This window comes from Trachemys scripta, chromosome 8, assembly GCF_013100865.1.
Source record: "Trachemys scripta elegans isolate TJP31775 chromosome 8, CAS_Tse_1.0, whole genome shotgun sequence".
Classification (NCBI taxonomy): Eukaryota; Metazoa; Chordata; order Testudines; family Emydidae; genus Trachemys; species Trachemys scripta.
The window spans coordinates 50,206,609-50,222,326 of NC_048305.1; the positions used below are offsets into that span (position 1 = coordinate 50,206,609).

The 15,718-nt window shown below is 51.5% G+C and overlaps 1 protein-coding gene across 2 annotated transcripts in view; it reads left to right on the forward strand.

Annotated features, from left to right (window-relative positions):
* PAPPA2 (pappalysin 2) overlaps nt 1–15,718 on the forward strand; it is a 172,939-nt gene that overhangs the window by 6,465 nt on the left and 150,756 nt on the right. For both annotated transcript variants that reach the window (XM_034779976.1, XM_034779977.1), the window contains exon 2: nt 5,528–6,590. In XM_034779976.1, coding sequence (XP_034635867.1) covers nt 5,528–6,590 — 1,063 coding nt within the window. The remainder of the gene's footprint in view (nt 1–5,527; nt 6,591–15,718) is intronic.

Sequence of the window (15,718 nt, forward strand, 5' to 3'; positions counted from 1 at the left end):
AGCGCTACGGGCTTTGGGCAGCCCCCATACCTCCGGACCCTGTGCCGCCGGAGCCTGGGAGGGGAAGTGCCCGGCTGGGGGTGCGGGGTCCGGAGGCAAGGGGGCTGCCCAAAGCCCGAGTGCTACCGGCTTCACAGTTTGCCGGGCAGCCTCCAGACCCTGCGCCCCTGGCTGGGCACTTCCCCTCCCGGGCTCCAGCTGTGCTGGGGAAGCGCCGGCCGGGGACGCAGGGTCTGGGGGCTGCCCGGCAAACCGTGAAGCCGGTAGCGCTCGGGCAGCCCTTTCCGCTTGGCTGGGAGTGGGAGGGAGGAGGGAGCGGAGTTAGGGTGGGGAAGGGGCAGAGTTGGGGCGGGGCTAGGGGTGGGGAAATGGGCGGGGCCAGGGCCTGTGGAGGGTCCTCTTTTTTTATTTGTTCCATGCTGACACCACTCACTCATGGCTGGGTGGTGGGCGGGGGAGGGAGCACTTGCTGGACCCCTGACAGGGGATGGTTCAAATCAGTGCTTACTGCCAGCATGTGTGGAAGGTCTATCCCACTATCACTTGCTGTTCTGATCTGGTTTCTTTTACCAGGCGTCACTCAACATCCTGCCTATTGACTCTCCACTGTCCCCATGAACACTTTTCCCAACCACCCTTACTCTGCTCAGATATTTGCTACATTCTAATTTTGCAGCTGGAAAAGATTCCACCATCGCATTTGCAGGGCCGGCTCCAGCTTTTTTGCCGCCCCAAGCAAAAAACAAACAAACAAAAAAACCCTCCCATCTACAGCCACCTTTCATTAGCAAGCGCTGTTCTCTGCCGTGGAGGCATTCAGGCTTTCCTCCTATCCAGAGTACCTTTCTCTAGGAGTTGAAGATGCCTCATTCCTCGCATCTAAGCATGGATCCTGCTCTCTCCCCGTTGCTGCTCTTGAGACTATTGATTATTCTCTTCCTCTTTTGTAGCGTCCCCAGCACTCTGCTGTCTTGGCTGGGCTCTATTTTCCTGCCTTCCCAGGGCGTTACTACTTCACCTCGTCCCTTCCACTGTGGAATGCCCAATACACATGCCTTGTCCTAGTTCCTGTCTCCTCTGGGACACATGTCTAGCATTAGCCCGGATTATCAGTTATGCGAATAGCAGCTTTTGTTCTCTGTTCCCCTTTTCTCCCCTCTCTTTTTGTCTCAGTTCTTGAAAACACCACAACAGGCAGCTGCTGTGGATTATTTTCTAAGCTGTAATTCTCCATGTCATCGCCTCCAAAACTTGGGTCAGAATTCCTCTTTAACTTGGCCCTGCCTTTGCTGAAATCTCTGAAGGTCAGGTGCAAGGGCAGAGCTGCTGGCCTGGATTATCAAGAGGTATTATAAGGCGGGATTGAAGTGCAGTGGTGGCGTGCCTGGTTTTAGCATGGCAGCGGGTGACCTGTACATGCAAGGAACATCCATGCTGATGTCATATATGAGATGTATTAGCAGCCTTTGGCATAGCTGACCACAAGGCTGGCTTGTTTATGAGACCTGGCAGGAATGAGTGGGTCTGCTTAACCTGGGTCTGCTTGTTTTCCTTGAACATATTCCAAAGGGTCAGGATGAGTGGCTCCTCCTCCTCCTCCACATCTCCACATGCACAGGCCTCCCTGAAATAGAGAGGACCACAGACCGCCCAGCTACGACTTCCCCAGGGAACATAAGCAAGAGGAGAACCGTGATGTCTGTGGAGGGATAGAAAGTATGAGCTTTCCAGATCACTGTTGCTCCTTCGTTTGTGTACATAATGCCTAGATACCAGGGTGATGGCCAGGTCGGATATGCAATAGACAGAAAGACAGGACTGCAATGGCAGAGGGTGCTGGGAACTTGAGATGCATTGGTCTGTGTGTAGAGAAGCTTGCACAATTTTGGTTGTAAGTAAGTCTCAGGCCAGGTCTACAAACCAGTTTAGTTGAGCCAATGCATCCTTGCATGTGGACCCTCTTAAATCAGTTTAAACCTGGCTTGTATTGATTTGGCCTGCACTTGCAAATTAAAGGTAATTGACAGGTGAAAGGGAAATTGATACAAGCCAGATTTAAGGCAATATAAGTATGTCAACACAGGTTTACGCCAGTTTAACTAAGAGCTTGTCAACACACAAAGCACTACGGCGGCACCACTGCAGCTGTGCTGCTGTAGCGCTTCACTGAAGATGCTACCTCCCATTGGCGTAGGTAATCCACCTCCCCAAGAGGCCGCAGCTAGGTTGACGGGAGAATTCTCCTGTCGACCTAGCGCTGTCTACACCCGGGGTTAGGTTGGTTTAACTGAGTTGCTCAGGGAGTTATACTGACCTAGTTTCTTAGCATAGACCAGGCCTTGATCTGTTTCTAAACCAATTTACATTAATCCAGGGCAATGTCTGTGTGTAGACAAGACCTTAGCAAAAAGGGAGCCACTCTGTAGTACAGGAGCAGAGAGAGATGCGTTGAGGCAGGAGACTGAGAAGTACCCCAGGTGTAGACAGAGGGCAAACTCAGGAGTGGTATTGGAGCATAGGACATCTTGGAGTTGTGACAAGAGGAAAGGGTGTGTGTGTGAAAGGCATGTATATAACGCATTGCAGGTACTCTTAGCAGTGTCTGATGTCTCTGCATGGAGCCACCACATCTGGCAATGATGTGTCTCGGTAGTGAACAGGAAGGCATGGGGCTCTGAAGGCAGGGAGGGTAGTGGTGTTGAAGAGTTATCATGAACTCTCCCTTCAAGGCGGGATCCCCAGACAGGGGTTGGAGGGCTCAGTTGCTTTTCTGTTTGCTGGGTTTTCTAGACAGTTTGAATTCCATTTTGCTGCCGTGAGCTGTTGGTCTTAGGTGAGGGCCAAGATTTTAAAAAGGGAACTGTGATTCTGGGTGCCTCAGATTTCATGTGCCCCATTAGAGACCCTTGAAAAGGGGTGTGAGGTGGAGCACCCACTCTCTCGAAAGGTATTTCAAACTGGCCACCCACACGTTGATGCCTTCTGAGGCCCGAGTCACTTTGGAAAATCTCAGCCAAACTTATCTACATGAGAAAGTGGCACTGGCTTAATTTTAAGGTGTAATTTTTAAATAAAACGATTTAGTTAAATTGGACACACTGATGTCAGCGTAAACCAGGCTAATTACAGGTAACACTCTCATACTCCGGTGATGGGCAGCAGTATAAACCCCTAAATTAGACAGACTATGACTTGGTTTAAGCCAAACTGACATTGGCCTGCTTTATACAGAACTGAATGTGTCCACGCAGGGCTTTGCACTGCTTTAGCTAAATCTCTTTAAACACTGATTGAAGGCCCTGTCTGCAAGAGAAAGTTGCAGCAGTTTAACTTAAGCTGGTTTTGAAACATGAAGGGTAACGTTTACACAATGTCGAAGACCCAGCTTTTGAAGGTATTTAGGCTCCTAGCTGGATTTTCGCTGACATCTATTAATTTTAACGGACGTTAGGATCCTAGAGGCTTTTGAAAATTTCATTAGGCATGTACATACCTTTAAAGATCTGGCCCTGAGTGACTTAGGAGCCCAAGGCCCATTTCCAAAAGTGATGTACATCCTTAGGAGGCTGTCTCAATGACGGCCAATGGGATTTAGGTGCATTGGTCACATATGCACTTTTGAAAATTGCCCCCCTTCCCCAAATGCATGTAAGGGTAGGTGCAAAGAGACCTGAGGCCAAACCCACCACTAGTGCAAACCCACTGAAAATGAATTATACCTGGGGAAAATATGGGAGACTTGGAGACTCACCTGCCCTGCCCGGCCAGCTGCCCTCTAGCTGGGCTGAGGTGCATTGCTGCGGCATATAGGTGGCTTGCATCACACCTGTCTGTGCTGTACCAGGTCTGGAGAGGGGGAATGAGTCCTTCCTTTCCCTCTCTGACCCTCGCCCACCCGTGCTGAGTGCATGACTGAGAAGAAAACTAGAGCGTAAAGGAAAGCTATAAATCTGTCTAGAAGCTGTTAGGGAAACAATTCCTGGAGGAGTCTATTTTGCTTGGGGTTGCCGTGTTCTAATTCTTAAAAGCTTTGGCCTGCAGATAAAAAGCGAATCATCTAATCCCGTCCCAGAGGAACACTGTACGGAGAGCTGCTCAAAAACACCTCGCTCGCCTCACACTCGCGCGCTCGCCTCTCACGCTTTCTCCTTCCCTCCCTTCTCCCTTCGCTTACTCTCCGTCCTGTTCTCCCATCCATCTCTTCCCTCCCCTCGCTGTCCCTCCACCTGCTAATTGCTTCTGCAGACAGTAGTGGCACCCAGCAGAGCACCCGGCGGCCTGTTCTCTTGACTCAGATCAGGTTCATTTACGCTTGTGTTTTCAATCCGGCCAAGATTCCCCTTCCCTGCCCCTTCCCCCAACAGAAAAACAGATGACATGTGTTTTGAGTTATTGCTTCTGGTGTTGCTCTCCTGACTGCGCTGCTGCTTTAGATACCTCCTCCCTACCCGGAGAGACAGCAATGCTTTCTGGGTCAGCTAAGGGCTTGGGAATGTGGGCGGCGTGTGAATCGCATGTTTGAGGAGACTAGCCCCCAGCTTTGCCCCTTCTGCCCCCCTTCCCTGCTGGAGCCCCGTGCTCCCCACCATGGCTGGAGGAGCCCAGCCCCAGCCGCCCTGAGTCACAGCCTGCCAGCCCATCCACCCTAGCTCCAACCCCGGTCCCCGCCAGCTTCGGGGGAGAGGTTGAGCGAAGGCAGGAAGAGGAGCAGCGTGGGCAGGGCCTCAGAGCGGAGCATGGGTGGGGCCATGCCTGGCTGTTTGGGGAGGCTTAGCCTCCCCTGGCCTATGAAACGCACCACCCATGCCTGGGAAGTGCCAGAGGATTCCACTGGTGGAAGGTTCTCTAGTCAACCTGGTTGCACGGGTTCCCGCAGCGATCTTGCCAGTAGCAGCTATGAATTTCAAGGAAATGCAGAGTGTCCTTAGGCCATTGCTTTAGTGTGCCAGTTAGGCAGTGTCTCCGAGGAAGTGCCTGCCAGGCCCAGCTGTGGCGAGCAGTGCAAGATTCCAGCTAGGGTGACCAGACAGCAAGTGTGAAAAATCGGGACAGGGGGTGGGGGGTAATAGGCGCCTATATAAGAAAAAGACCCAAAATTCGGGACTGTCCCTATAAAATCGGGACATCTGGTCACCCTAATTCCAGCCCACAGTGCTCTGTCAACAAAAGTTATGACTCTAGTGGCAGCAGCTCTGTGACAGTGCCAGGTGTGGGCGCTCGCACTCGTTCAGGGCCTTGTGTCAAGGAAGCGTAGCGCATGGCCCTTGGAAGCACTCTCCTTGCTTGGAGCCCTCTGGTTCCCATAGCAGGCCCCAGAGCATCCTTTAGCTCAGCAGCAGAGTGAAGGTTTAAGAGGTTCTGCAGGTTCCACCAGATCCTCCTCCCCCTGCCTCTGAACCTGTGGGGCATAGCAGCAGGAGTCCCAGCTCTCCTGTCTCTTGGCCTGGATGCTTTCCTGTCACAGTCTTTCGTGTCCCTTGCTTTACATTTTATGAGTCCCTTCTCTGCTCTCTCCTGCCCCCTGCAGGTGTGTTTGACAATTGCTCCCACACGGCCAGCGACAAGGGCTGGGCGCTGGGCATTCGCACGCTGCAGCGCCCAGGGAGGAAAGATGCCCGCTTCTTCTTCTCGCTCAGGACAGACCGGATGAGGAGAGCCACTGTGGTGTCTGGCTACCGCCGCTATCAGCTCAACACCTGGACTCACGTGGCCGCCACGTACGACGGGCAGTGGATGACACTCTACCTGGACGGGGTACGGGTGGGCAACAGTGACTGGCAGGCCGGCGCCCTGCATAGTCCCTTCATGGCCTCGTGCCGCAGCTTGATTCTGGGAGGGGACAGCTCCGAGGATGGGCACAACTTCCGCGGGCACCTGGCGTTGCTGGCACTCTGGAGCGTGGCTCTGCACCAGGCCAGGCTGCAGCGTGGCTTCTTACGGAAGAGCGAGGGTGCAGAAGCTGCCATGGTGCTTGGGGCTGGCTTCACCCGCCTGGAGGAGCAGTGGGTGGCCTTCAAGGACGGGGGTTACCCGCTGCTCGAGTCCCTCCATGTGCCGGAGCCTGAGCTGCTGTCTCCACTGGCGCCCCCCACCTGCGGGCAAACAGCCTGCGACAATGTGGAGCTGATCTCCCACTACAACGGGCACTGGCCACTGCGCAGCGAGAAGGTGGTGCGGTATCGGGTGGTCAACATCCACGACGACCAGGGGCTCCACCCCACAGTCAGCCGGGAGCAGGTGGCACACCAGCACCAGGCCTTGAGCGAGGCCTTCGCCCGCTACAACATCAGCTGGCAGCTGAGCCTGCACGAGGTGCACAACTCCTCCCTGCGTCACCGCACCATCCTGGTCAACTGCGAGCCCAGCAAGATCGGTAACGACCACTGCGACGCTGAGTGCGAACACCCACTGACCGGCTACGACGGGGGCGACTGCCGCCTGCAGGGGCGCTGTTACTCCTGGAAGAGACGGGATGGCGTCTGCCACATGGAATGCAACAACATGCTGGACGACTTCGATGATGGTGACTGCTGCGACCCTGAGGTGGCTGATGTCCGGAGGACCTGCTTCGACCCAGACTCGCCCCAACGGTAGGCAAGGGCGTGGGGAGGCTCATGGGCGGTGTAGGCTCCCACACAGCTCTATCAGGGCACCTGTGTGCAGGCCTGGCAATAGCTCTGCTGGTCCAGTGCTGGGCTCCCCATACACACGGCTCTGCCAGCGCACCTCTGTCCAGACCGCCAATACTCCCTGCTGTTCTATTCTCACGTCCACGTCTTCTGGTGCAGACATGTTCTTATAATCAAAAGCAAATAGGGGGCCCCCTTGCACTGCTCAGGGCCCTAAGCAATCACTTAGTCTGCTTAGGCCTAGTGCCGGCTTTACATCTCTCTCTCAGCATACCTTAGCCCTCATCTGTAGCCCCTGCTATTCCAGTCCTGGGCCTGGTCTGAGGAGCTCCTGCCATTTGCCAAATTCACAGTGGTTGTTTTTTTCGATGGACAAACATCCAATAGGAACTAGGAAATTCATTTCATTTTTACATAACTAGGATCAGAGACCAGGTGAGCAGAGATGAAACAAATTTAGCATCAGGCTATAGAACTCATTTGGTGTAAAAATCTCTGAATTGGATTCACCATTGCCCTCCAGCGACTTGGCATCGCTGCAGTTGAGCCAAGTTCACTGCTGCTTTGCCATGTCAGCATGGTACCAAGAAGCCAGAGCGCACCAGTGAATCTGTCCATTCGGGTCTATGCGAGTAATTGTGGTATTCCAGAGAGCTGGTGTGCATACTGCAAACACTTCTCCATCAGTACCCTTTCAATGTTGTTAAAAGACCCACACTATCTCAATGCAAGATACAAACAAAAATAAAAGGTTGGGGGGGAGGGATTCATAAAAAGAAGGAGCTGCAACTCGTCAGGATTTCAGAGCTCTGCAGAAAAGATGGGAATCACACAAATAAATTCCATAATATGGAAACATCTGGAGAGATCCCCCTGAAATGCCCTGTCCCATGCTGTAGGGAAGAGAGAGCCCACCTCCTGTGAATCTCAAGGGGCCTCTAAGGGCAGGTTTCCTGCCTGCAAACTGTACAAGGTGGCAGATCTCTTGGCCCAGCCCTTGTGCACCTCTAGCACCACTGTAACCTTGCCTGCAATGACTCAAGAGAGTGGGTACAAACCTCAGGGCAAATGGTTAGGGACCAGGGCACAAACCCCTAATAGACTCTGAGTTTTATACTTAGATTTCACCAACTACTCATCAGGTGTACGCTCCTCAGGTACTATGACAACCTAAACATGGAATCACGACAGTCCCTGTGAGTATGCCCATCTGGCTTGCCCCTGAGGAAAGCTTATCTTTATGATAGATGGTCCCTGACATTAATAATTACAGCAATGTTCAGGTGACTCCCAGTTCCTTACCCCAGGTCACTTGCACCTTAGATCTTACACCAAAGAGAGCGCTATAATAAAGAACATACAGATTTATTAAGCAAGAAAAGGAATCAGGAGTTTTTTATAGGGTTAAAGCAGGTAAGCGTACATACAAAAATGAGTTACAATCTTAAGTTTCAAAAAATAATAGAAGCTTCTATAATAAGCAATCTCTGTATGACCCTTTGGGTTACCTAGGGCTAAGTACTGGAGATCTCTTGCTTATACCTAGCAAACTTGCCCCTCAGAGTCCAAGCAGCATAGGGATCCTCACTTCCTTCTGTTTGGGGTTTTTATCCCCCTCCTGCCATGCACATTGAACTGCAAACTCAGCTGAAGGGAGGAATCCATTTGCATGACTTGTCTTCGTGTGGGGAAGGGCAGAACAACCAGTGTATTTTGTTCTTTTTAACCTCCCACAATAGTTCATCTGGTGTCGATGGACCTTTCCTGTTGGACAGGACAGAGCACTTTCTGTGGAGACCAGCAGCTCATGCTACTGAATGTCTTGCTCCTGTCTAGTGGTTTACACAGAGGCTCACACTACAACCAGTCCAATATTATGGTTATGGGATCCAGAGGTTATAAGGGAGATTACTGCAGGTGGCAACTCCCCAGCATCCAATCAAGTCTAAACATTAAACATATTCTTATAATTCCAATACCCATTTTAACACCACCAACACACAGGTGAGCCAGACTGATCCCAGCTATGCATTTGTCAGTGTTCAGTGGAGACCTGGAGACTTGGGCATTTGCTGGCACCTGGTTTGCCAGCGTAACACCCACCTTGCCTCCAGAAGGAGTCATGCAGACCATCCCCTACGTTTTCATCAGGGAATGGGGTTTGCTCCCTCTTGTGCAAAAGGCTGGGGGACCCACCCCCAAGCCGTGCACATCGCTGGGGATCGCACAGATCCTGGGTACCCATGACGCCAGGGCTGTCCATGCAGATGCCCCATGGCCCCATTGCAGCTCTGTGCTCATGGCAGCCCTCCCCCACCTCTTCCTGGCAGCCCAGCTGTTAAGTTCAACACCATCAATCACACTGTACAGGTGTCTCTTTCCAGCTGTCTCCGCGGGGCATTCAGTGCTGTGCCAGCGAGGGAACAGTTGCCATTAATCATTACTGCAGGTATTGTTATTAATTGTTTGCCTTGAGCCAGCAGTGTGCCGAGCAGGGTCTGCATTCCCAGAAAGGGGGGCGTGGCTCCTGGCCCTGAGACACTGCACAGCCCTAGGCTGCATCACCTTCCCCAGGGTGAAGAAACAATGTGCATCATCCCAGGAGCCAGTCACCCAGCCTCGCCCTCTGGGCACACTCTGTACCACTAAAGGGAGCTGTTGGGTCAGGGGGAGACAGCTGAGCAGGCACGAGGGAGAACTATGCACAGTGCTAAGGGGCATGGTCCCTCTTTGGCCTTGCGTGCAGGGCAGCAATCCCTACCCCTCTCATGGTGTGTGTGTGTGTGTGTCACAGGATCTGAGCACAAGAGGGAGCAAACCCCATTCTGCTGATGAAAATGGGGTGGGGGGGAGTGTACGTTGTGGGCCTGGTTCTCACTGCCCTGCCATTGCTGTTGTCAATCACAGTTGTGCAAAATGGACTTAAAACACTACCATCGTCCACATGCCACACCACGTCTGCATGGGATCATTGACTTCGCAAGAGGCGAGATGGTGGAGAACCCAGCCCTGCATCCTTGTATTGATATGACCTATGTTTGCAAAAGTGCCCAGTGGTTTGGGGGGCCTATGCTTCTTGAGGCCTGGCTGGAGACACTCGAAAGGGGATATGGATTATCTGCTCTCTACAAATCAGGCCCCTTTTGGGTGTCCTAGTTTGAGCACCCAACTCACCAAGTTGCTTTTGAACCTCTTAATTGTATCCATACCGACACTGGCATGGATGGGATCACTGGGGCCAGAGACAAGCCTGCTCATTCCAAGCTAACCCCTGTGCACAGGGAGCACTGGGATTTCCTGCTAGAGGAGGGGCACTACCCACTGCCTCCCAAGAGACAGGCAGATGGTGCCGCTGTTGGAGATGGATGTGGCATCGAGAATCCATGCAGCCTATGCCGCTGGGTGGGTGAAGGGAGGAGACAGGCGCTCGCACAGATCTCCCTGAGTCAGCAAACAAAAGCATCCTGCTTCCTTCCCAGGCTTTCTGTCAGTTGGGAGCTGAGCCCAGGGAAGTCTGTGGCCCAGAAGGGAAATGGGCTGCCCAGTTTCATTCCAGCCATCGGGGCTATGCCAAAGGTGCCTTTTGGATTGTGATTGGAAGGACATGTCGTGCTTTCTTTCTTCACATCAGAGCGAACCTCCTCCTCTCTCTCTGCCTCGGTCTGGCTGGCTTTCCGTTGCATCGGGCGCTCACTGAGATGCTCCTGGGGAAGGGATGTAGCAGGTCTCAGTGATTCTGGAGGGAGGAATCTCTCTAAGCGGGTGGAATGCTGTGAGTGGAAGTTGCCAGTGGCCAAGACAAGCAGGTGAAGTAGCAGAACCTGGTGGGAAAAGTTGCAACATGGACTTCTAGGGATCCGCGACTCACGTCCCTACAAGGGGCTGGAGAGCCTGGGGCCGAGCCAGCGCTGATTACGTGCTAAGCCTCACTGGGGAGGTTTTGGGTAACTGAAAATAAAGGGCAGCAAGGAGCTGCAGGGGAGGGGTGGGGATGTGCGTGCTCTGAGGGGCAGCAAGGCTAGGGAAGCCAAGGAAACAGAAACTGTACAGAGCTGGTATTGACGCAGGACTATGGGTTTGTTTGGAATTGCAGAAGGTTTGTGTTTCATGAGTTTTGTTTTGACACCCTCGGGAGAAGGAGGAATGAAAGAGGACTGTGAAGGTGACTGGAACTCATGTGAGTTTTAAATGGGCTCTGCTGAGTGGGAGAGAGAGGCAGCCAGAGGCGTAGAGGAAGGCAAAGGGAAGTGGAAATGGGGGAAGACAGGCAGCGAAGGGCTGATGGGTGTGAGATGAGTGAGGGGTAGAGAGACCAGACGCTGCTGGCCTTTGGTTTTCCTTCCTAGACTCCTTGAATGTTTCTTGCACTTATTTGGACGGGCTGAGGAAATACTAGTGAAAATGGAAGAGCTGTCTGTCAAATGGTCATGCTCCCACCTGGCTACTGTCTGAGTAATACAGCTGGAATTGTGTTAGAGCTCCCTGTCATGAGACGTTCTTCCTGCCACTGCAATCACTCAGGTGGCAATAATATTCACTGTGCCGTGTCTCTAGGTCTTTACATTTTCCAAGTGCTTTCCAAGCACTAACCCATTTATGTGAGGCTGTGGCCACTTGAGGCCACTAAAAATCCCCGGGCATTTTTCCCAAGAGCTGGGAAGATAAATCTCATGTCCCATTTAAATGCCAAAGTGGACAATAGTTCTGCCAACCGAAATTCCTTTTACAGTTTCACATGGTTCACTTCATGTTCTTGGCTGCTGTGTAGTGTTGCCGCGTGCTGTCCAACAGTGTTCTATCCCCAGAGGTGGCTGCATTTTACTGTGTGTAATGGGGTGGTGGTGAATTGATTCTTGTTATTTATGTGTCATTAATGAAGTGCTTTGAGTGTTTGAGGAGAAAGGGTCTATCTTAAATAAGAGAGGCCAATTTTTTGCTGGTATAAATTGGTGCAGTTCCATTGCTTGTCCATTGACTTCAATGTGGACAACAAAATGGCAGATGAAATTCAGTGTTGATAAGTGCAAAATCATGCACATTAGAAAAAATAATCCCAACTATACATACAAAATGATGGTGTCTAAATTAGTTTTACCACTCAAGAAAGAGATCCTGGAGTCACTGGGGATAGTTCTCTGAAAATATCTGCTCAGTATCTGCAGCGGCAGTCGAAAAAGCTAACAGAATATTGGGAATCATTAGGAAAGGGATAGTTAATAAGACAGAAAATATCATAATACTACTATATAAATCCATGGTACGCCCACACCTTGAATACTGCATGCAGTTCTGGTGGCCCCATCTCAAAAAAAGATATATTGGAATTGGAAAAGTACAGAGAAGGATGTGACAGGGTATATAAACCCCTCACCGGACAGGAGGAGAATAAGGAGCAGCTCTGGGCTAAGGAGACTCCGCCCCTCTGCCCTTGCTGAGCATGCCCGAATTGGAGGCATGGTTTTAAAGCCAGCCAGGCAGCTCAGTCTGGGGCTGGCAAGCTAAGGAGGATGACGTTCCCTGGGAGCTCCAGGAGAGGACCAGAACTGAACCTGCACAGATCTGGGGAGCAGAGGAGCAACTGAGACTGGAGCTGGAAGCACAGAAAGCGACGTTCCCCAGGGAAGGATGGTGGCCAGATGGGGCGCAGACTGAGGTAGGAAGTGACTCAGGGAAGCTGACTTGAGGCTGACGCCAGAGAGGGAGACAGGTGAGCAGCTGAACCAGCCTCCCAGGGCCCTGGGTTGGAACCTGGTGGAGTGGGAGGGCCCGGGTTCCCCTCCCCGTCCCTGCACCTCACTAGATAGGTGATTTTGCTGCCCCGCAAACTGTAGTCACTAGGTGGGGTCGTCCCTCCCCTCCGCAGACTGCACCCATTGGGGTGACTGCTGCTGTACGTGCTAAACATTAGGCAGGAGTCCCTGTGCCCCAGTCACAAAGGGTAACAAAAATTATTAGGGATATGGAACAGCTTCTGTATGGAGGAGAGATTAAAAAGTCTGGGACAGCTCAGCTTAGATAACATGTGACTCAGGGGGGTATGATAGAGGTCTATAAATTTGTGAGTGATATGGAGAAAGCAAATTGGGAAGTGTTATTTAACCCTTCACATAACACAAGAACCAGGGGTCATCCATTAAATTAATCAACAATAGGTTTACAACAAACATAAGGAAGTACTATTTCACACAACACACAGTCAACCTGTGGAACTCGTTTCCAGGGATGTTGTGAAGGCCAAAAGTATAACTGGGTTAAAAAAGAATTAAATGAGTTCTTGGAGGATAGGTCCATCAATGGCTATTAGCCAAGATGGTCAGGGACGCAGCCCCATGCTCTGGGTGTCCCTAAACCTCCAATTGCCAGAAGCTGATACTGGATATGAGGGGATAGTTCACTCAATAATTGCCCTGTTCTGTTCATTCCCTCTGAAGCACCTGGCATTGGCCACTGTCAGAAGACAGGATACTGGGCTAGATGGACCATTGGTCTGATCCAATATGACCATTCTTAATGTACATGAGTAGAGAATTTAGCCCAAGAAATTTTTCTTAGGCAAAACTCCCACTCATTCAGGTCTTCAGGATTTTGGCCCTAAAATACTGTACGTGAAAATTTATGAGGAGAGGGGGTGTTGTGGGAACTTAAAGAGGGATTTGCCTAATGTGGGGGTCGGTGAGGGGAGAACCGGAATAAAAATAAAATGAACAACCAAGAGAAAGCAGTAAAATGGGAAACTTGTGCTTATATCTGGACAGAGTCTTTTAGTCCCATGATTGCAAGAGACAAAGGGCAAGATCCTGGTGTAAACCATTGCAGCTGATTTACACTATCTGAGAATCTCGAGGCCAAAGAGTTTATTTCAGAGATATCAGAACCTCTAGTAGAGCTGGCAAAAACCCCAAACTCCAAAATTTCCATCTTGTGGGAATTTCAGAGACTTCAGCGTTTCGTTTTGTCCCAAATCAGGATGAAAAGTTGCAACTTGGAATTTTTAGTGACATGGAATGTTTTGCTTCAATCTTATCATTTTAATTATTATGTTATATGAATTGAAAAATTGTGACTTTGGTATTGTAATATAACACAAAAGTTGAAATGAGACCGTTGAAATGAAACGTTTTGATAATTTCCCGTTGAAAATATTGACAAAATCGGGCCGTTCCTGGGAAAGGCTTTGATTTAATCCAATCAGCGGTTTCTGAGGGAGAACAGTTCTGTCAGCACATGTGCAGCTGGCTCTAGTCCGGAGGCGGGGAGGTGTAGCTAGCAGTTGGAGAGTGGAGGTGGTGGATGCATTGCTCGCCTGGGACCATGACCCTCTCCCAAGGCCGGCCTTGCGCAGTCTGCTCACTAGCACAGCTGCGTGTAAATAAAAAGACCCCCTAAGGAACCAAGAGAACTTGCCAGTTGCCACTGGAAGAGCTCCCTCCTGGATGGTAACAATCGTAGGCCAGTGTGTGTTCCATGTATGTCTCTGCACCCAGGGGCAAGAAGCCAGCCTGGGATTGATACAAGCTGGTGCCATTTGGCAGAGGGGCTAATGTATCAGCCACCTGCCCATTCTCTCCTGTGCTATGGCATACTGGGAGCAGCCCATGTGTAGGGGCACACAAGAACCTTTACCCTAGCTCTGCATTACCTGTAGTCTGGGCAGCACAGGGACTGCTTGATATCTGCTCTGACAAGTACAGACAGAAAGGGAGGCAGGCTGGGGTGGGGAGGAGGCAGGGCTATGGTGTCACAGTTCAAGGCAACTGCACCTGTATTCCCCTTCTATGGTCCAGCAAGGGCACCTGCTCTAGGCTCCAGACTCCTCAGCCATCACCTCTCTTGGGTGGTGACATGTGGCTCTTTCCCTCCTGAGTGGGGTGCTTTCAGCCTGCTCAGTTCCCTGACTCTGCTGTGATATCCCCCACAAAAGACAGCCTGGCTAAGCAGGCCTGCTTCCCTTCTGTCCTGCGAGACAGTACACAGTGCCACTGTCCCCGTTGAGTTCCCACACTGCTCTGTCTAAGCACGCTCTTTGAGTCCTACGGTAAAAGCACTCCAGAGAAAACGTATTTAATTCAATGCCTGCCTGCTACTAAGCTCACCAGAGATCACCCTCTGTCCCAGTCCCCACACGGGATCTGGCTGGTGATTAGTCCTTCAAACCCCACTCAGACTCACAAGTTCATCCCAACTGCACCTCAAAACAAGCCCCTCAGTCTTAGGGGGCATCCAGGGACCAAAGTCCTGCCAGCCCTTCCCTAAGGATTGGGGCCCTCCTTGGACAGAAGGTCCTGCCCATTTGCTGGCTCAGAATGAAAGCCCCGAGTCAGTTTAAACTGAGGCAGTTTGTCCAAACGTCCTTTCTTTGTCTGTTGGTCCCTGGAGAACCCAGTTTGAACCAGTATATGTGAGCCTCTCTGGAGGTGTTACAGCCTGTCTGAATTTGCCTAGCCACCCCCCTGAAGATGCTGCGATCACCCTTCCCCATGGAAATGCATACAATCCCTCAAGAGTACGTAAACTTTTGCATTTTGAATACAGTGAACTCGTAAGAGACTTACTGCAGCATAGGGTGTCCAGGATATTGTCATATCTGTCACACACGGCAGCAGTTGCTTACAGAGCGGGGCTTGGGCAGCATGCTGCTCCATCTTGGACAGTCTGCCTGGGGCCCTGCAGGTCTGCACCGTCCCCTCGGCAGGGCTGGAGCATGGACACCACCATCTGGCCCTGAGGGAGGGAGGGTTGAGCAGAAAGGCCATTGTTGGTTTCACTCCAGCTGAGCAGTTGTTCCATCGCTGGCTACTGCCATACAGCGTTAGCACAGACGCACGGCTGGCCCAAAATCTGTGACACAGAGGGCAATGCTGGCAGCTTTGCAGAGAACTTTAACTTGCATAGATATCTAAAATTCAGAATAACAGCCTCCACACCTAATATTTGCCTACTACCATGCCCAGCTTGTTAGTTTGGCTTCCCTGGGTTGCATGTAAACCTGTGCTTCAGTCTCACTCTGCAGTGATCAATACCCCCCGCAGGGGCGGTGAGTTATATGGACCCGTGGTGCCCAGGCTCCAGCAAATTCAGGGCCCAGGGGA